Here is a 15,802-nt window from a genome sequence, read left to right on the forward strand (position 1 = left end):
ACCAATAAAGATTCATACTGCAAAATCATCTTCCAAATAAACTTTAGAATTTAAATAAATAAATCTAAAAACATTGCAAGATGAAAATCGTTGGCAATAACTATGTGTACTCACAATATATGCTATTCCAAGCCCTAGTTATCCTTCTTAAAACACAAGAATAAATTCTCATAAGACGTTTCCTAGACATACTGAAAATCAAGTTTCTTTGATAACTTCATACCTTTGAAAAGCTCCATCATAAAAGGTATCACTGATATCCTTGATCCTTTTGACCGTAGAGACTCCATGTTCATGGGTTATAACATTAACTTTTCGAGCAACAATAGGAGCAAACTGCCTAGCTTTGACGTAGTCCACGATGAGTTTCTTCTGATTCTGAATCAAGATCTTTTGATTTTCAAGGATTTTGGTCTGACCATCAATGAGCTGATTCATTTGCAGTTGAAGATTTGCAAATTCGACCCTGGAGTCATTCTGAAAAAGAATTAAATCCTTGACAGATTCTTTAATTCATGAGTTGTACTCTTTCCTTGCAATCATATTTTTCAAGACAAGTTCTTGAATGAAATCACATTCTTTAATGTCTTTTTCCATCTCAAGATTCACCACTTATTTAGGTCTTGAGGAGTTCTCCATTTTTTTTTGTTAGTGAAGGAAAAACAATATAAAATATATATGTTTATGAACAAGAGAAGGACACCCTTGATAAGGAAACCCTAAAAACTCCCAAGAAATACAAGGATGATCGTGGACCAGTTATGAAAGGTTAATGGATCAGAAAAGATCCAAGAATAAGGAAATACTCTCTGTTTTCAAATATCTTTTACCTTCATAGCTCAATAATTAAAAGATTTATCAGAGCATATGCAAAAGATACACTAGTTAATAGAAGTCAAGATATGACTCAACATTCACAGGAAAAAAAAACAGCTAAATTAAACATAAGACATATGGTAACCTACAGTAGACTTGAGCATCTCACAATTTTCATCCTCGCAACTCTCAAGTTAGATACAAGGATGAAATTACCTCGATCTAGGTAGCTAAGTGAGATATAATCCCACCATGAACATTGAGAGATGAGTTGTAAATACCATCTTAGTGTTTGAACCTAATATTCCTTGCCTTCCTTCGGTTGTTTCTTATCCCAGAGGAATAAAACATAAACCTTTTTGAGCATCCATCAGAAGGATTTTTCTAAGGACAAAATCTAGGACCTTTAGAGATTGGTTCCAGAGGGTCAGGATTAAGAGAAATATATTTCCTAGACTTAGGTCTACCAAACTTATTCTCATTAGCACTGGGAACGTGTACATTTGTAGCGCAAGAATTAGCACTATTAGGAGGGACACAATTCTTGTAGAGATTTCTAGAAGAGTGACTTTGGAAAGAACGCGTGATTGGGGGATACTAAAACTAATTGGGGGATATAAATTATTTCCCCAACCAATAGTGTTTGTTAAGGGGTGTTTTTTGGGGGCGAAAATACGAGACTACCCTTTAAAACAATAAAAGCTAAATAAAACATAAAAATACCCTACTCCCTTTTAAATTCGAAACATTTCTCACTCCATTTCAAATTCCCTTCTCCTTCTCTGCCGGCTCCTCACTTTGAATTTTTTTACATTCGGCCGGGATGAAGACCATGTCGGTACTGAGTGTCGGCATGGTTATTTAGGATGAAGACCATGCCTGTACTGAATGCCGGTGTGGTTATTTAGGATGAAGACCATGCCGATAATGAGTTCCAGCATGGTTATTCAGGATGAATACCATGCCGATACTGATCCGTCTTGGTTATTCAGGATGAATACCATGCCGATACTTGTTATTTCGGACAAATTTTTTCTGTATGTTTTTTTCCTCAAACTGGCATGGTTCATTTGGGAATCGACCATGCCAACAACACTATCGGCATGCTCGATAATAATTTTACCATTCCGGCACTAATTTTTTCGGGCATAACAATGGCGGATTCAATGAAAAAATCAAATTTCAATACATTAATACCTATACATGGGTAATTGGAGTACTTTTATGTTCAGCTTGTTTACTTTCCTGGGTTGGTTCTTCACCTAAAGCTTCATGATCATAAATATCTTGATTTAATGTTGTTGCATCAACAAATTCAACGTTAATGATTTATACTAATCATCATCAAACGAACCTATTAACTTAGTTAATTATAATTAACCATTAAAAATGATTAGTGAGGGGCAGATTAGGAATTAGTTAAAATACATGGATAGGGGGTGACCTTGCTTTACTATTTTAATCCAGTTTTTGTCTTTTTCCTCTATCCCCCAATTAGTTTTAGTATCCCCCAATTGCACGTTCTTTGGAAACCTTGTGCACGAGAATTCTGGTTTTCTGCAGGAATGAAATCTATTGCAGACAATTCGCCCTGTAAACAGCAAAAAGAAGTATATTTTGAAGATCAAAAATATGTTTCTTTCTAGCAAAACAATGTGAATCATAATGATTTGTTCCCGCAGAAAGAACAGGTTCGTGAAAGAGAGACATCAGAAGGAACCTGTTCTAAACTCATGGACCTATTGAAAGACTGCAAGTTATGTAAACATTTCTTAACATATGCTTCCTTTGGAGTAATTTTCTTCATGTACTGTAATCCATGGTGATAATTAGAGAAAGACATAAAAGAAGATTTGCTCATTAAGACAGAGTTTTCCTTTTCAAGGAATTGCACTGTTCCTGGGCTAGGAGAATAAATGCGACTAGTTTCTCTGCAGCACAAATGTTGTTCAGATCTATCTCGATCAAAAGTTTTTCTCTAATTGAATCTTCTTTAACAATATCTTCAAGAACACTATTTTTTTCATGTTGTAGGGTAGTTTCTTCAACAAGTTTTTCGGTATTGTTAGCGAACGACTCAACAATACTGTAGAGTTCCCGTTCTCGACCAAGAGATTTCTCGAGTTCATCAATGAGATGGGCATGTTTTTCTTCAAGAGATTTTATTTTAGAATCCTGAAAATCAATAATCTCAGCATATTTTTTTAACGTTCTGGTGAGTTCCATTTCAGCTTTCGACATAGTGTCAATTATCTCATCAGAGCGAATGTTAACAGAATCTGATAGCAAAAATTTTCCACCTCGGAATTCGGAAGAATCATCTAAGGAGTTATCCTTTGAGGTAAGCCAAGATATTTGGCATAATCAAAAACTTTGGAAGACATTTTTATGTGCATAAAAATGAGACAATCTATCCATAGAAATCAGATTGCTACAAACACAGACTTATAAGGTCTTAAACGTGTTTCCCAGCTCTGATACCAATTGAAAAAGCAGGGTCAAACAAACACAGCCAATATTTCGTTTAGGCAATCTGTATGGACGAACTCCTATATAACTCCAAGAGAATCAACTAGACATTCAGACTCAATCAAGGAAAATATATCCAAGAGTTATATCTCAATTTCTAAAATCAATCTACAATCGAATAGATAAAAATATGTGAGTCGGATTAATATGAGAAATAACTTGGATGGTACCAAAGACAAATATCCAAGCGTCAATCAACAACCAAGGTTGGATTCACCAATTGATTGAACTACGCACAAATGTGATATTTCAATTATATAGAAAATATAATGAGGAAAAGAAATAACACAGACACTAGAAATTTTGTTAACGAGGAAATCGCAAATGGAGAAAAACCCCGGGACCTAGTCCAGATTTGAACACCACATTGTATTAAGCCGCTACAGACTCTAGCATACTACAAGTTAACTTCGGACTGGAATGTAGTTAAGCCCTAACCAATCTCACACTAATTAAGGTACAGTCGCGTTCCTTACGCCTCTGAATCCCAGCAGGACTTTACGCACTTGATTCCCTTAGTGATCTCACCCACAACTAAGATTTTCTACGACCCAAAGTCGAAGACTTGATAAAAAAATCTGCCACACACAGAAAAGTCTATTGAACAGATAAATCTGTCTCCCACAAAAATACCTACGAGTTTTTGTTCCGTCTTTTGGTAAATCAAGGTGAACAGGAACCAATTGATACATCAGACTTATATTCCCGAAGAACAGCCTAGTAATATCAATCACCTCACAATAATCTTAATCGAATGGTATCAAAACAAGATATTGTGGAATCACAAAGAATGAGACGAAGAGCTTTGTGACTACTTTTTATCTTACATATCAGAGATTAAATCTCGAGAAAATCTTAGAAAAGATAGTACTAAATACGATAGAAAAAAGTAAGATCAGAACACTCAACTACATAGAAAATAGTTGGGTCTGGCTTCAGAATCTCAATGAAGTCTTTAAGTCGTTAACCTATAACGGTTTTAGGAAAAACCTAGGTTAAAGAAGAATCGACTCTAGTCGCAACTAGTATCACACAGAAGGTGTGGGATTAGGTTTCGCAGTTGCTAGAGTTCTCCCTTATATAGTCTTCAAATTAGGGTTTGCAATCAATGTTACCTTGGTAACAAAGCATTCAATATCCATCGTTAGATGAAAACCTGATTAGATTCAAGCTAATATTTTTCAACCGTTAGATTGACTTAGTTTGTTACATACAAATGAAATGTGCCTTCATTTAGATATGGGTAACTGTACCTAAATGTGTACACTTGGTTGGCTCAACAATAATCAACCGAAGTTAGCCATATGAAAACTTTCATATCAACCTCGTTCATCTATATCACAACTAGTTCAAATGACTCAAATGAAACTAGTTATAGATTTGTTCAATTGTTTATATTCTCATAGAAGTATACAAGACACAATTGAAGCAAAATCGATTTTGATTCACTCGAATCGCTTTATGAACACTATAGCCACGGTTTGCAAAGATTGCATTCCTTATTATATAAATGTATTTGTTCATGAGTATGTAAAAATACATAACCGATTTTAGAACTTAACCCACTCAGGTATGCAAATGGGTAAGCATACCTAAGTTCCCGGACTTGGTCTTGTTCGCAAGTATGCAAACGGGTGCGCATACTGTCGTTCATGACCAAACTCAGTTGAATCAGTATGAATAAGGGTATGCATACTATAGTTCCCGGACTTCAACTATTGAATCAGTACGAATACGAGTATGCATACTAAATTCTCGAACTTGGAATACACTTGCAACAGATAGCATACAAGTACGCATGCTGTGTTATATCCAATCAAAGGTTAATTGTTCTAAACTCCCATTTCAATCATTGAAACATTCTTTAAAGACGACAATAGCTATCTCACACAAACTATTAGCTTCAAAGCAATTTTCAAGTGATCAAATGATCAATACGAAACATTCTGAGTCTACATCAAATGACTGTCTCACACAAATCATGTAAGATGTTACCAGGCGATTTTCACATGATCATCTTTTGACTTCGTCAAGTATAAAAGATGAACTTGGTCAAAGTGAAAGCTTAGCAACACATATTTCGAGAAATATGTAAGCGAGTTAAACTCAGCTCGAAATATCAAATGTGTATAATGTAAAGTCTATATAGCTATACGAATTTTGTCTCAATAGGATATAGAATAGAAATAGACTTATGAGTGATAGATGAGTTCAAGTCTCCACATACCTTTTGTTGATGAAGTTCCATAAGCTCCCCTTAGTAGTTCTTGGTCTTCAATCGATGAACGTCGTGAAGTCTAAAACTCAACTACACATTCTATCATAATCCGAGACCTAGCTATAAGTACAATAGAAACCAAGACTTATAGTTTTGACAACTAAACTTGAGATAAGAACGCTTACGAGTTCGACCGAGCAGTGCTCTAACAGATTCTACCAGAACATCAGATGGAATGTCTTTCACTGGTGGAACATGATACGAATCTGCTTCTTCTTCAGCCACCCCCGTAAAAAGTTATTGAGTTTTGCATCTAACGCCCGATTTATATTTGTCGTCAGAGTTGTAACAAAGTCCTTGTGCCCTCCTTTGATTTGTTTCTCTTGTATTAGACGCCTAATTAGAGGAATATATCGAGATGTAGTAGTAGAGGTAGATATAGATGAAGAAGGAATTTGTGGGTTTGATATAGGTGGACTAATAGTTGAGGTTGGTTTTTGTATGATTGAAGAAAATTTGAGAAATTAAGATGAAGTCGTGGGTGGTTTATAGTAGAAATTTTGGTTGGTTGTTGTTCAAAGGTAAGAGTACTTTCTTGCAGTTTAGCTAGGAAAAAGGCTTGAGAAAGCGTTGTAGGTTTATGCATCCCGACAGAGTTTCGAGTCACATCTTTTAATCCACTGATAAAACTCATCACAAAATATTCCTCTGTAAGATGAGGGTTTTTACTAAGCATCAAAGCAGCTGTTCAAACTTCTCATGATACTCTTCAATATTATTCAGTTGAGACAGTTTATTAAAACACCCCACATAATTATCATTGGCTAAATCCTCAAATCTACTGCAAATGGAATCAACAAAAACATGTATGGGAATGAAATTTTTACTAGTGTGAAAGTCCAAGTACCATGAGTCAGCTTTAACTTCTAAGTACATGGAAGGAAACCTGTTTTATGTTCTTCATCCACCTTATGGATCTGAAAAAATCTCCCACACTTACGAATCCATCTTCTAGGGTGGTCATCGTTGAATCTAGGAAAATACAATTTAGGGGTTTTAAAGTGTTGATTTGAATGAGCACCAGGATGTAAGATATTTTGTGAATGAGATGTTTGTCTTGAAGATGGAGGTCGTGTTGAAAGGATAGGGTGAGATGGATGTACAGGAGATCTGGATAAGATATCAATGAGTGTGTCAAACTTGGTTCTATTTTCTTCGGATGTAGAAACAAGTTTGGTTAACAGATCTTCATGTGTCGTGGCCTCTGAAGTAAGAAGTAGAGAGTCACGGGTATGACTATCTGTTAGATTTTTCAATAGATTGCTAAGTTCTTTTGTTGTAGCATCAACATCTTTGATTAAAGAACAACCAATCATTTCTCAAGAAAAGAAAGAAAAAACCATTGGATGATACCAATTGTTATGATCCAAGACAGTACAGAAAGGGAAGAAGGAGAGTAACTCTATACTCAAATGAGCGCAGCCAATTTCATAAGTTTTCACTCAATACCCTAATCATTATAGCTCAGTTCTTTAAATAGGTAGAAAAATCCCTAAAATTGACTCCCTGAATACTCGTAGCCTTACACGTTGGAGGATCGGCATCCTTCAAAATTAATAACCGCTTACATTTAAACCAACTTTAACCACTAATTAACATAAAACTTGAATCCTAAGTACCTGAATTAACTGTCACTTTAGCCATCCCACCTGAACTAAATGATAAGGGCCACCCTCTGGGACATGATGTTGTTTTTGGATCGGTAAAGAATTTGGTGCTAGCGAGTTTCGAACTCAGGTCACTGGTATCATCACCCAATGACTTTATCACTGTACTACAGTGACATCAGCAAAAATGAAATTGTTAAAAATTATTGGCTTCTCCCAGGACCGAACTGGGGACCTTCAGTGTGTTAGACTGAAGTGATAACTAACTATACCATGAAAACGAGGTTACTCTGGGACATGATAGAGTACAGTCATTAAGATTAAAATCTGTATCTAGCAAGTTTGAACCAAATAGCTCTAGAGTAAGGACAGGCCAGAAGAAATATAATGTGCTTGCAGTCTCCGGTTGTTGCTTGCATCTATCACAGACAAAATTATCTTGAAGAAGAGTTCCAACGCTCCTTTCTTTAGATGGCACATTTTCACGTGGAATATGTGAAGTGGTATCTAAACCAACGTTTGAAAAACAACCGTTATTTTTGGAAAAACGCCCGTTAAAACGGTCACGCCTATGTAGCGTGTCCATGAGGGTCGCCGACACCCATATCTATATATTACCGATAAATAGGAAATAACGACGTTATTTAGACCCGTTATAATCGTTTTCACGCATGTTATAACCGTTTTTTTAAAGTTGAATTTTAAGTTTTTTCCTTCTAAATAACATTTTAACGCGAGTTTTTTAGACAATTTTTCCCTTTTTCACTTCAGTTATAACCGTTTTTTAAGAAAAAAGAATATAAAAATATTTTCTTACACTCCTTTATACTTTAAATTAAAGATTAAAAAATTACAATTAATATTTTAAATGAAAAAAACCTCTGAATTTATATAAATTTAAAGAGAATCATACAAAGCTTTTGGTTGGTAACCTAGCCACAAGCTGGGTTCCAACTCCCTTCTGAATATCAATGCCTAATTTATGAAAATGTTAATTATAATCTATTAAATATAAAATAATAAAATAATTATATACAGAAAACTTTATAACAATGTTATTAGACCCGTTGTAACTGTTTTCACGCACGTTGTAATCGTCGGATAGGAATTTCAAAGCATAATTCTTTTTTGTTTTCTATTTAGCCGTTATAACGCCCGTTACTTAAGAATAACGTATGAAAAACACATTTTTCTCCTAAGTAACGTGTTTTTTGTCAGAAACGTGCTCACACCTGTCAAAACGCGTTATAAGCGTGACCTGTTTTTCAAACCTTGATCTAAACCCCAAAGTAAGTTTTACTTGGCTGGTTCTGCACTTCATCATGGGCACATCACTCTATATGGAGTCCTATATGCTGATCTAGTCGAACTTTTACTTAGCCAAGAAACGAAGAAGATGACGAATCAGCATTTGGCAGAATACAAGATTGTCTCCTAGGAAGAACTTCAGGATATATCCTTTACAAAGAGAACCAAGAGGATTTACATTTGAGAACCAAGAATCGTAACAGTAATCTACAAAAATCATTTAGTGCTGCTTTAGCGGTTTTGGATTTAAAATTTTAAATCCAGTCAAACTAAACTGTACCAATTAAATGAATCAAAGAATATATGAAATTAAAGCCTACACACTTTTGGCTTCCAACTAGCTAGCTCTTTCTGTTCTCACCTGACATTTACATGCGAATAAGAATAGTTGCACTGCTACAGACACCACTTTATAAGATCATGTGATTTGAATATGTCCGATAATGGCGCAGAAACAGCATCACTCCTAAGAAAAAGATAGCAACAAGGCAACTAAACTATCTATATATATACAAAAAGAATAATCAGCAAAACTATGGAAATTTATTCTATTCTTGGATTGGTTCTTTCCCATGAGGTAGTGGAATTGGGCTTGTAATTGTAGAAGTTGAGACAGTGTTTGTGTTTGTATTAAAGGTAGAACCGTATGTATTCAAGGAAGAACCGCTGGAAGATCCAGGATTAGAAGCGAAACTTGCAGCAGCATTGCGGGTGGGACGAGAGCGTGATGAACTAGTTTGAGATGATGCCCCAGAAGTTCTCCTATATCTTGAACCAGGGTAACCAGGTCTTTGTGGCTCTTCAAGGGAACCTGGCTTTTTTGATAGCAACACCACAACACGTCGCATGGGAGGTCTTAGAGATGGGTCAGCTTGACAGCACAACAGCCCGATCTGTACGCACATTTTAATTTGTTCAACAGAAGATTCTCCCAGTGGAGCCAATGTTGGGTCAATAATTTCTGCGCTCCGTCCAGTCTTGTACAGCTTCCATACCTGATAACATAATAAACAGACACAAGAAAATTATTGGAGTACTTTCTACATATTTGAATCGATAAGATTATGCAGCTCTACATGGGAATATATATAATACAGATTACGCAAATTGCAACTTATCTTTGATAACACAATGGTTATATATGACCAGGTAACTTTTCTTCAAAAGAATAAGAATTGGGAAGATCAAAGAAGAGAAAGAATAAGCATATGAAGTGATTTGTCTTTCAAATCTCAATTTAAGACGAAACACACCAATCTACCAGAAGTTGTTTTATTGAGAAGTATTAACATAGGTGGTCTTGCACTGACGATATTCAAGAGATTGACAGGAAGGTTAAACAAACCGCCCGCACACTAATCAGCTGTAAAAACTTATAAGACATGTATTATGTCTGCGGAGATGATTTAGGCAGATCACTTAGTGCCACATACTACGTTAGATGAGCCACAAAACTGTTGTCCACAGACGCAGAAGAGATCCTTAACATGATGCACAATCTTATAAGTAAAAACACTTTTAGGGGCCGATCTCAGAATTTCTGTAAGTGAAAGTAATGCCTGTGATCGCATACTAGTGATTTCCTTTATACAGTTGAAGAGAGCCTAATCTGGAGAGGGGCACTGGAAGAACACTATGTTCACTTATTACCTTCAGTTGCTATCAATCATCAAAATGAAACTACTATGAAAGTAAAACGCCAATTCTAAATATGTAGAAATCAAAGGGATAAAAACACACATCGATGCCTCACTGCGTGTGTAAGTGCAAGATGTTAGTGAACTACCAACATGACATTATTAAACAGCTAAACGAGTTTATCAAAGAAATGTGGAGAAAGAAATAGGGGAGATATATGTGCTCTTATAACTTACCCACTCAAGTAGGCAACTGACATCAGGATCTCGATTGAATGAAGAATTCTTCTGGCCGCTTATTAACTCCAACACCACCACTCCAAAGCTAAAAACATCTGCTTTAGTTGATAAATTTCCATGCATCACATACTCGGGGGCCATGTATCCACTGTTGCATCCACTTATATATATTAACTCTTGTTCTAACACATAATTCGATAATTAAACAAGGAATCCACCACAGAAATTCACATGGTCCCAATTGTTATATTCATGGTAGCGGTGAAAATTAGACATACTTGGTACCAGCAACTCGTGTGTTTACATGAGTTTCATCTTCAGGATAGAGACGAGCCATGCCAAAATCAGCAATCTTTGGAGCCCACTTATCATCAAGCAAGATGTTACTGGCTTTGATGTCGCGGTGTATGATACATATGTGACAATCTTCGTGTAAGTAAACCATTCCTCTTGCAACACCTGCTATGACGTCGTACCTTCTCTTCCAATCCAGCTCATCTCTTCTCTTACTATCTGCAACCAGTCGCCGATTGTCATCAGAATCTAATCCATTTTCAAACTAAAAAAGAAAAAAACTTCAAATGATGCAAAATTTAATACATCCATCACAAGCATAGGTGGGTTATCGCCATCTGAAGGATTTTTCATTGGTGACACATGGGTGATGTGTAAACTAACCGATCAAAATAAAAAGACACGGGGACAATGTGTAATCAATCACTGTTGAAATAGTCGGACATGGGAAGCATGGGATGCTCTGTATTCACATACAAATAGTAATGAGAAATTTCTGACTTTTGTTTAAAAAGTTGAAGAAGTTCAAGCTAGAGCCCTCACGAATAACGTTTGTGATATAAGTCAAAACTACTGTAACGATTACTTCAGCAATGATTTCTTTCTAGTTTCTAGGAGGGTTCCATTCCATCACTTGTTCATTGTATCCGGTCTCAGAGAAGAGCTAGGGTGTGTGCCACTCATCATTGAATCTAAAGTTTTACAGTTAGTTTGGTACTTTCCATGATATAGCTAAGAATTTTGTTCACAAAAATAGCAACCATATAATCACTACAATATATGGCGACATTTTTAGTATTCTTTTTAGTTATCAACAGTCTGAACTACTTCCTGAAAGCAAGAGACGAGAATACACTTTTGTTCTTAGTACTGTTGAAGTATACCACACCTTAAATCGAAGCCATCATACATCCAAACACATAGATACGCATGAAAGACCAAAAGGATACTCTATTACATTCATGGCTCAATATATAATTTTAATCAAAAACAAAACAAAAAAACCCAGCAACAACACAAAACACATTTGTTTCTTTGACTTCATTTAACTGCATTTATCATACATATAATATTGTTTTGGTAAACAAAAGTTGGTTTCAACTACCAAAAGAAAGATAGTCATACACTCATACTTTTCCTCCATAACTATGAATTGTTTGCTTAACAAAGTTATCTTGATATTTGACCAAATTATTCCAGAAATTATTATGGAAGAATATATATGACATAAAGAATACTTATTTAAATAGATTTTGCATTTTCAACTTCAACTTTCAAAAATAAATGAATAAAAGAGATCATATTTCAACAATTCAACTCAACCCTATAATATTTTAGGCAACAGTCTGTTTATATGATGCACGTGTTAAAGACTTTTAGAGCACACAACTACATGCACCATTTCACACCATATTGGCCCTTCCTCCATCCACCTCATTCGAGTTCTCTTCCTAGCTTCCATCTAATTTAGATAGCAGTAGGAATGGGGAGCCACGCAGGAATGCCAGTGAAAAGATAAGAAACATCATGGTTATCAAATTTTAATAAACCAAGTCAACGTGAGTAGTCTCCTAGGTTTCACACAGGAACCAAACATCACTTGAACGTACTATGTGGGGATCCAGCAATAACGTGTTCAACGGAAACCCGATACAACAGAGATAAATGCAACATTAATGAACCAAGAAATTGTTCAAAATGCAGCTGAGCAAAAAAGAAAGCAATAATCCTTCACCAACCTAGAAAAATCCCGTGGAACATAGTAAAATAAAATAACGGGGTTCAGTGATCCGTGACGTTCACATGGAGTCACATGAGAGCAGAATTATTCAAAAGATAGTAAAAATTAGAAGAAGATGAGTAATAAAAAGTAAAGTAAAAATGCACTAGTACTTACTGAAGAGAAACTTATCCAAGCTTTCATGGGGAAGATATTCATAAACAAGTAGCTTCTCAACACCATGTGTACAGAAACCCAATAGACTAACAATGTTCTTATGTTGGACACGTGCCAGTAATTTAGCTTCATTCATGAATTCTTTCTTCCCTTGTCTTGAACTATGTGATAATTTCTTCACTGCTATTTCTCTTCCATCTTCCAATTTCCCCTAAATTTTTCACAAAGATAACCCTAAATTAACAATTTGAATACAATACACACAAATTCAAAAACCCTTCTTTAAAAATTGTCTGTCTTACCTTGAAAACAGGACCAAATCCACCTTCACCAAGTTTATTACTAAAATGAAAATCTTTAGTTGCTGTGACAAGAGTTTCGTAATAGAATGCTTTTTGTTCTTGAGCTGCTAGTTTCTCTAAGTCTTCTTCTTTTGATGTATCTGAAGAACATAACGAGAAAGAAACAAAAGTTAGTAAAGTTGTAAAATTGGCTTCAATTTTTGTTTTTGAGGTTATGTTTTTGCTCACCTTTCTCTGATTTAAATGGTTTCAATAGATTAGATAAAAATGATTTAGGTTTCATAACTTGGAATTCTATAAAAAGGGGGAGTGAGATTTTTCTGTGGGTATATAGAAAGATGATTACTTGAGAAAGTGGAGAAAGAAATAGATTTTGATTGTTAGACGTCTCTTTGAATTCAAACAGATAGATACAGAGAATTTTAGATAATTTTCATTTCTTTCTCCCCGTGTCTAGATTTTTCTTCTTCCTCTCTCGCTTTTTGAAATGTCTTCTTCTTCGCCTTCTTCACTCATGTCTTGTCCTGAGTGTGGTGGTCTGGTAAAAGACTCTCTCTGTCTTTTGTACGTTTTGGATGTGTAGGTGTTGACTGGAGTAGTCAGGGACGCGTTTGGAATTGGGAAGAATGGGTAAAACCAGCTCTTTTTTTTCATCAATCATTAAATATATTATTACGTGGTATAAAAAAATATATATATATTATTACGTGTTGTATTCAATTCAATAAATAATAAATTATTTAATGGTGGTGAAACCAGATTTTTAGAGAGCGTAATCTCCATTACGACAAATGAGATGAGGTTAAGACGCATTTATATTCAACACAATTGAATAATGACGGCCAACAACCATATCATAGCCTTAACCTGCACTGTTATGTCAACCGGCATCAATATCCCCCCTCGAGGACAAGGTAGGTGGCGAGACGACCTTGAGCTTTCACCTAAGCTAAGTTAATCAACGACCATGCAATCCTTCATGAACGATCAGCTTGTTGATCAAAAGTGATGCTCCCTCCAGACGTGGAAAAGAGTTGGACATTTTTGTATTTTAATTCATATGGGTTAGATAGAGCTGTTAGATTGGCCAAAAAGTGTTGCAAATCAAAAAAAAAAGTGTGAGAAAAAAGTTAACACTACTCCTCTCTCCTAGCAAGTGCTCGCAGTTCAACTAGCAGCGGGATTGAAACGCTGAATGATTCAGCGCTCAAAAAGTAACCTTAGCGCTTAACAGTTCAGTGCTCACATAAATCACAAAAATCACATGGATCACAAAAATCACAAAATTTGATCCGACGGCTGAAATTTAAAGCGCTGAACCAAACAACGCTGGGCAGTGGTCCCGGCTGACGTGAACTGCTAATCTAGCTGTTAGATTAGTCATACCATAGGACTTAGGAGGTTCCCCTAACTGACGTGGATTGCTAATCTGGATGTTAGATTAGAAGCCCATATGAATTAGTCTAACCTCTATTTCAGAAAGGCAGTGACTAAATGCAACTATGTTTGGGGTTAAATGTAACTGAGATACCGAAAAATAATTAACCGTTTTCATTATGGTAAGCTTATATTTAGTTGTTGTTTTTTTTCGGAAAATGGGTCATTTCTCCAAATATTTTTAAATCACGGTTCAAATGGACGAGTAAAAAATAGTTTGGGTGGAATGACCTGGATACATACTGCGTAAATTAAAAATAAGAAAAAATATTTGAAAATGGGCACCATGAAATTGGTTACATCCTGCCTATTTTTACATTTTTGTCCATTTAAACAGTATCAAAATCTAACTGTCCATTATTGTTGATTTTGGTCTTTTTAATCAATTTTGTGTTTTTTCTTTTCATCGGCGTCGACCAAAACCACAATAATTTTAATGCCGGACATCCTTCCTTAACTGCAGACGTAGCATAGATGTTACCCGTCTTTTCTCCGTTTCCTAGTTTGCACTATTCTTTTAATAGTTTTAGTATATTTTTAGGTATTTTATTCTTAGTTAAACTTCTTTATTTAGTGTCTAAGAGCAACTGCAGTGGTGCGATCAAAACCAAAGATCAAAGATCAAAAAAAAGACCAAAATTTGGGTTTAGTCCGTGGTGTGACGCAACGGTACATGATTAAAATTTCGTCAGGCGGACTTTAAAAGTCCGCCCCATTAAAATTCCATCAGGCGGACTTTAAAAGTCCGCCCCATCCTTTGTAAATTTTAACAGGCGGACTTTAAAAGTCCGCCCCATTCTTTGCAAATTTTAACAGGCGGACTTTAAAAGTCCGCCTCATTCCTTTTTTTTTTATTTAATTAAAATTTCATCGGGCGTAATTTAAATCTCCGCCCGTTAACAAGCGTACTTTAAATTTACGCCCAGCATCATGCGTACTTTAAATTTACGCCCGACTATATTAGAATTTGGGATTTGGTCGCGACCATATTTGGTCTGGAATTTGATCTTTGGTCCAAATTTGATCTTTACTCCGTCCCACTGTGTTAGGATCTCATCCCATAAATTTGGTTATACTCGCCCATTGTGGATGCTCTAATTGATTGAGCCTGTATATATACAAGCATAGTGTGTCTTGAGAATTACATTGCTATACATGCATAGTTGATTATCCGAGCCTATATATATACAGGCTAGTGTGTCTTGAGATTAACTGTTCATTGCATTCTTTTTTTTTTTAATCTTTCTGATCACATCTAAACAGTTTTCTTCGCAACTTTACTTTTCTTCTCATCCCTGTAATTTGTATATTGCTTTCACCACTTATTCACTCTACCTTAGTTGGTATCTAGGGATTTTAGTTTAGTTTCTTAACTAAATTTGATCATGTTATAGCTTCCACAAACTCAAAACCCTAACCTTTATCAAAAACTTTTTTTAACTAAATTTTTTCCTCAA

The 15,802-nt window shown here is 35.5% G+C and overlaps 1 protein-coding gene across 1 annotated transcript; it reads right to left on the reverse strand.

Moving 5' to 3' along the window:
- Positions 1-8,746: 8,746 nt before the first annotated feature.
- Positions 8,747-13,444, reverse strand: LOC113282041 (cysteine-rich receptor-like protein kinase 10). Its single transcript, XM_026530968.1, has 6 exons — positions 13,137-13,444; positions 12,909-13,048; positions 12,607-12,817; positions 10,694-10,928; positions 10,413-10,563; positions 8,747-9,533 (listed from the first exon to the last, which is right to left on the reverse strand). The coding sequence occupies exons 1-6, from the start codon at positions 13,189-13,191 to the stop codon at positions 9,087-9,089; spliced, it is 1,239 nt and encodes a 412-aa protein (XP_026386753.1). The 5' UTR covers positions 13,192-13,444; the 3' UTR covers positions 8,747-9,086.
- Between the last annotated feature and the right edge of the window lie 2,358 nt (positions 13,445-15,802).

Source organism: Papaver somniferum, chromosome 5 (assembly GCF_003573695.1).
Source record: "Papaver somniferum cultivar HN1 chromosome 5, ASM357369v1, whole genome shotgun sequence".
Classification (NCBI taxonomy): domain Eukaryota; kingdom Viridiplantae; phylum Streptophyta; class Magnoliopsida; order Ranunculales; family Papaveraceae; genus Papaver; species Papaver somniferum.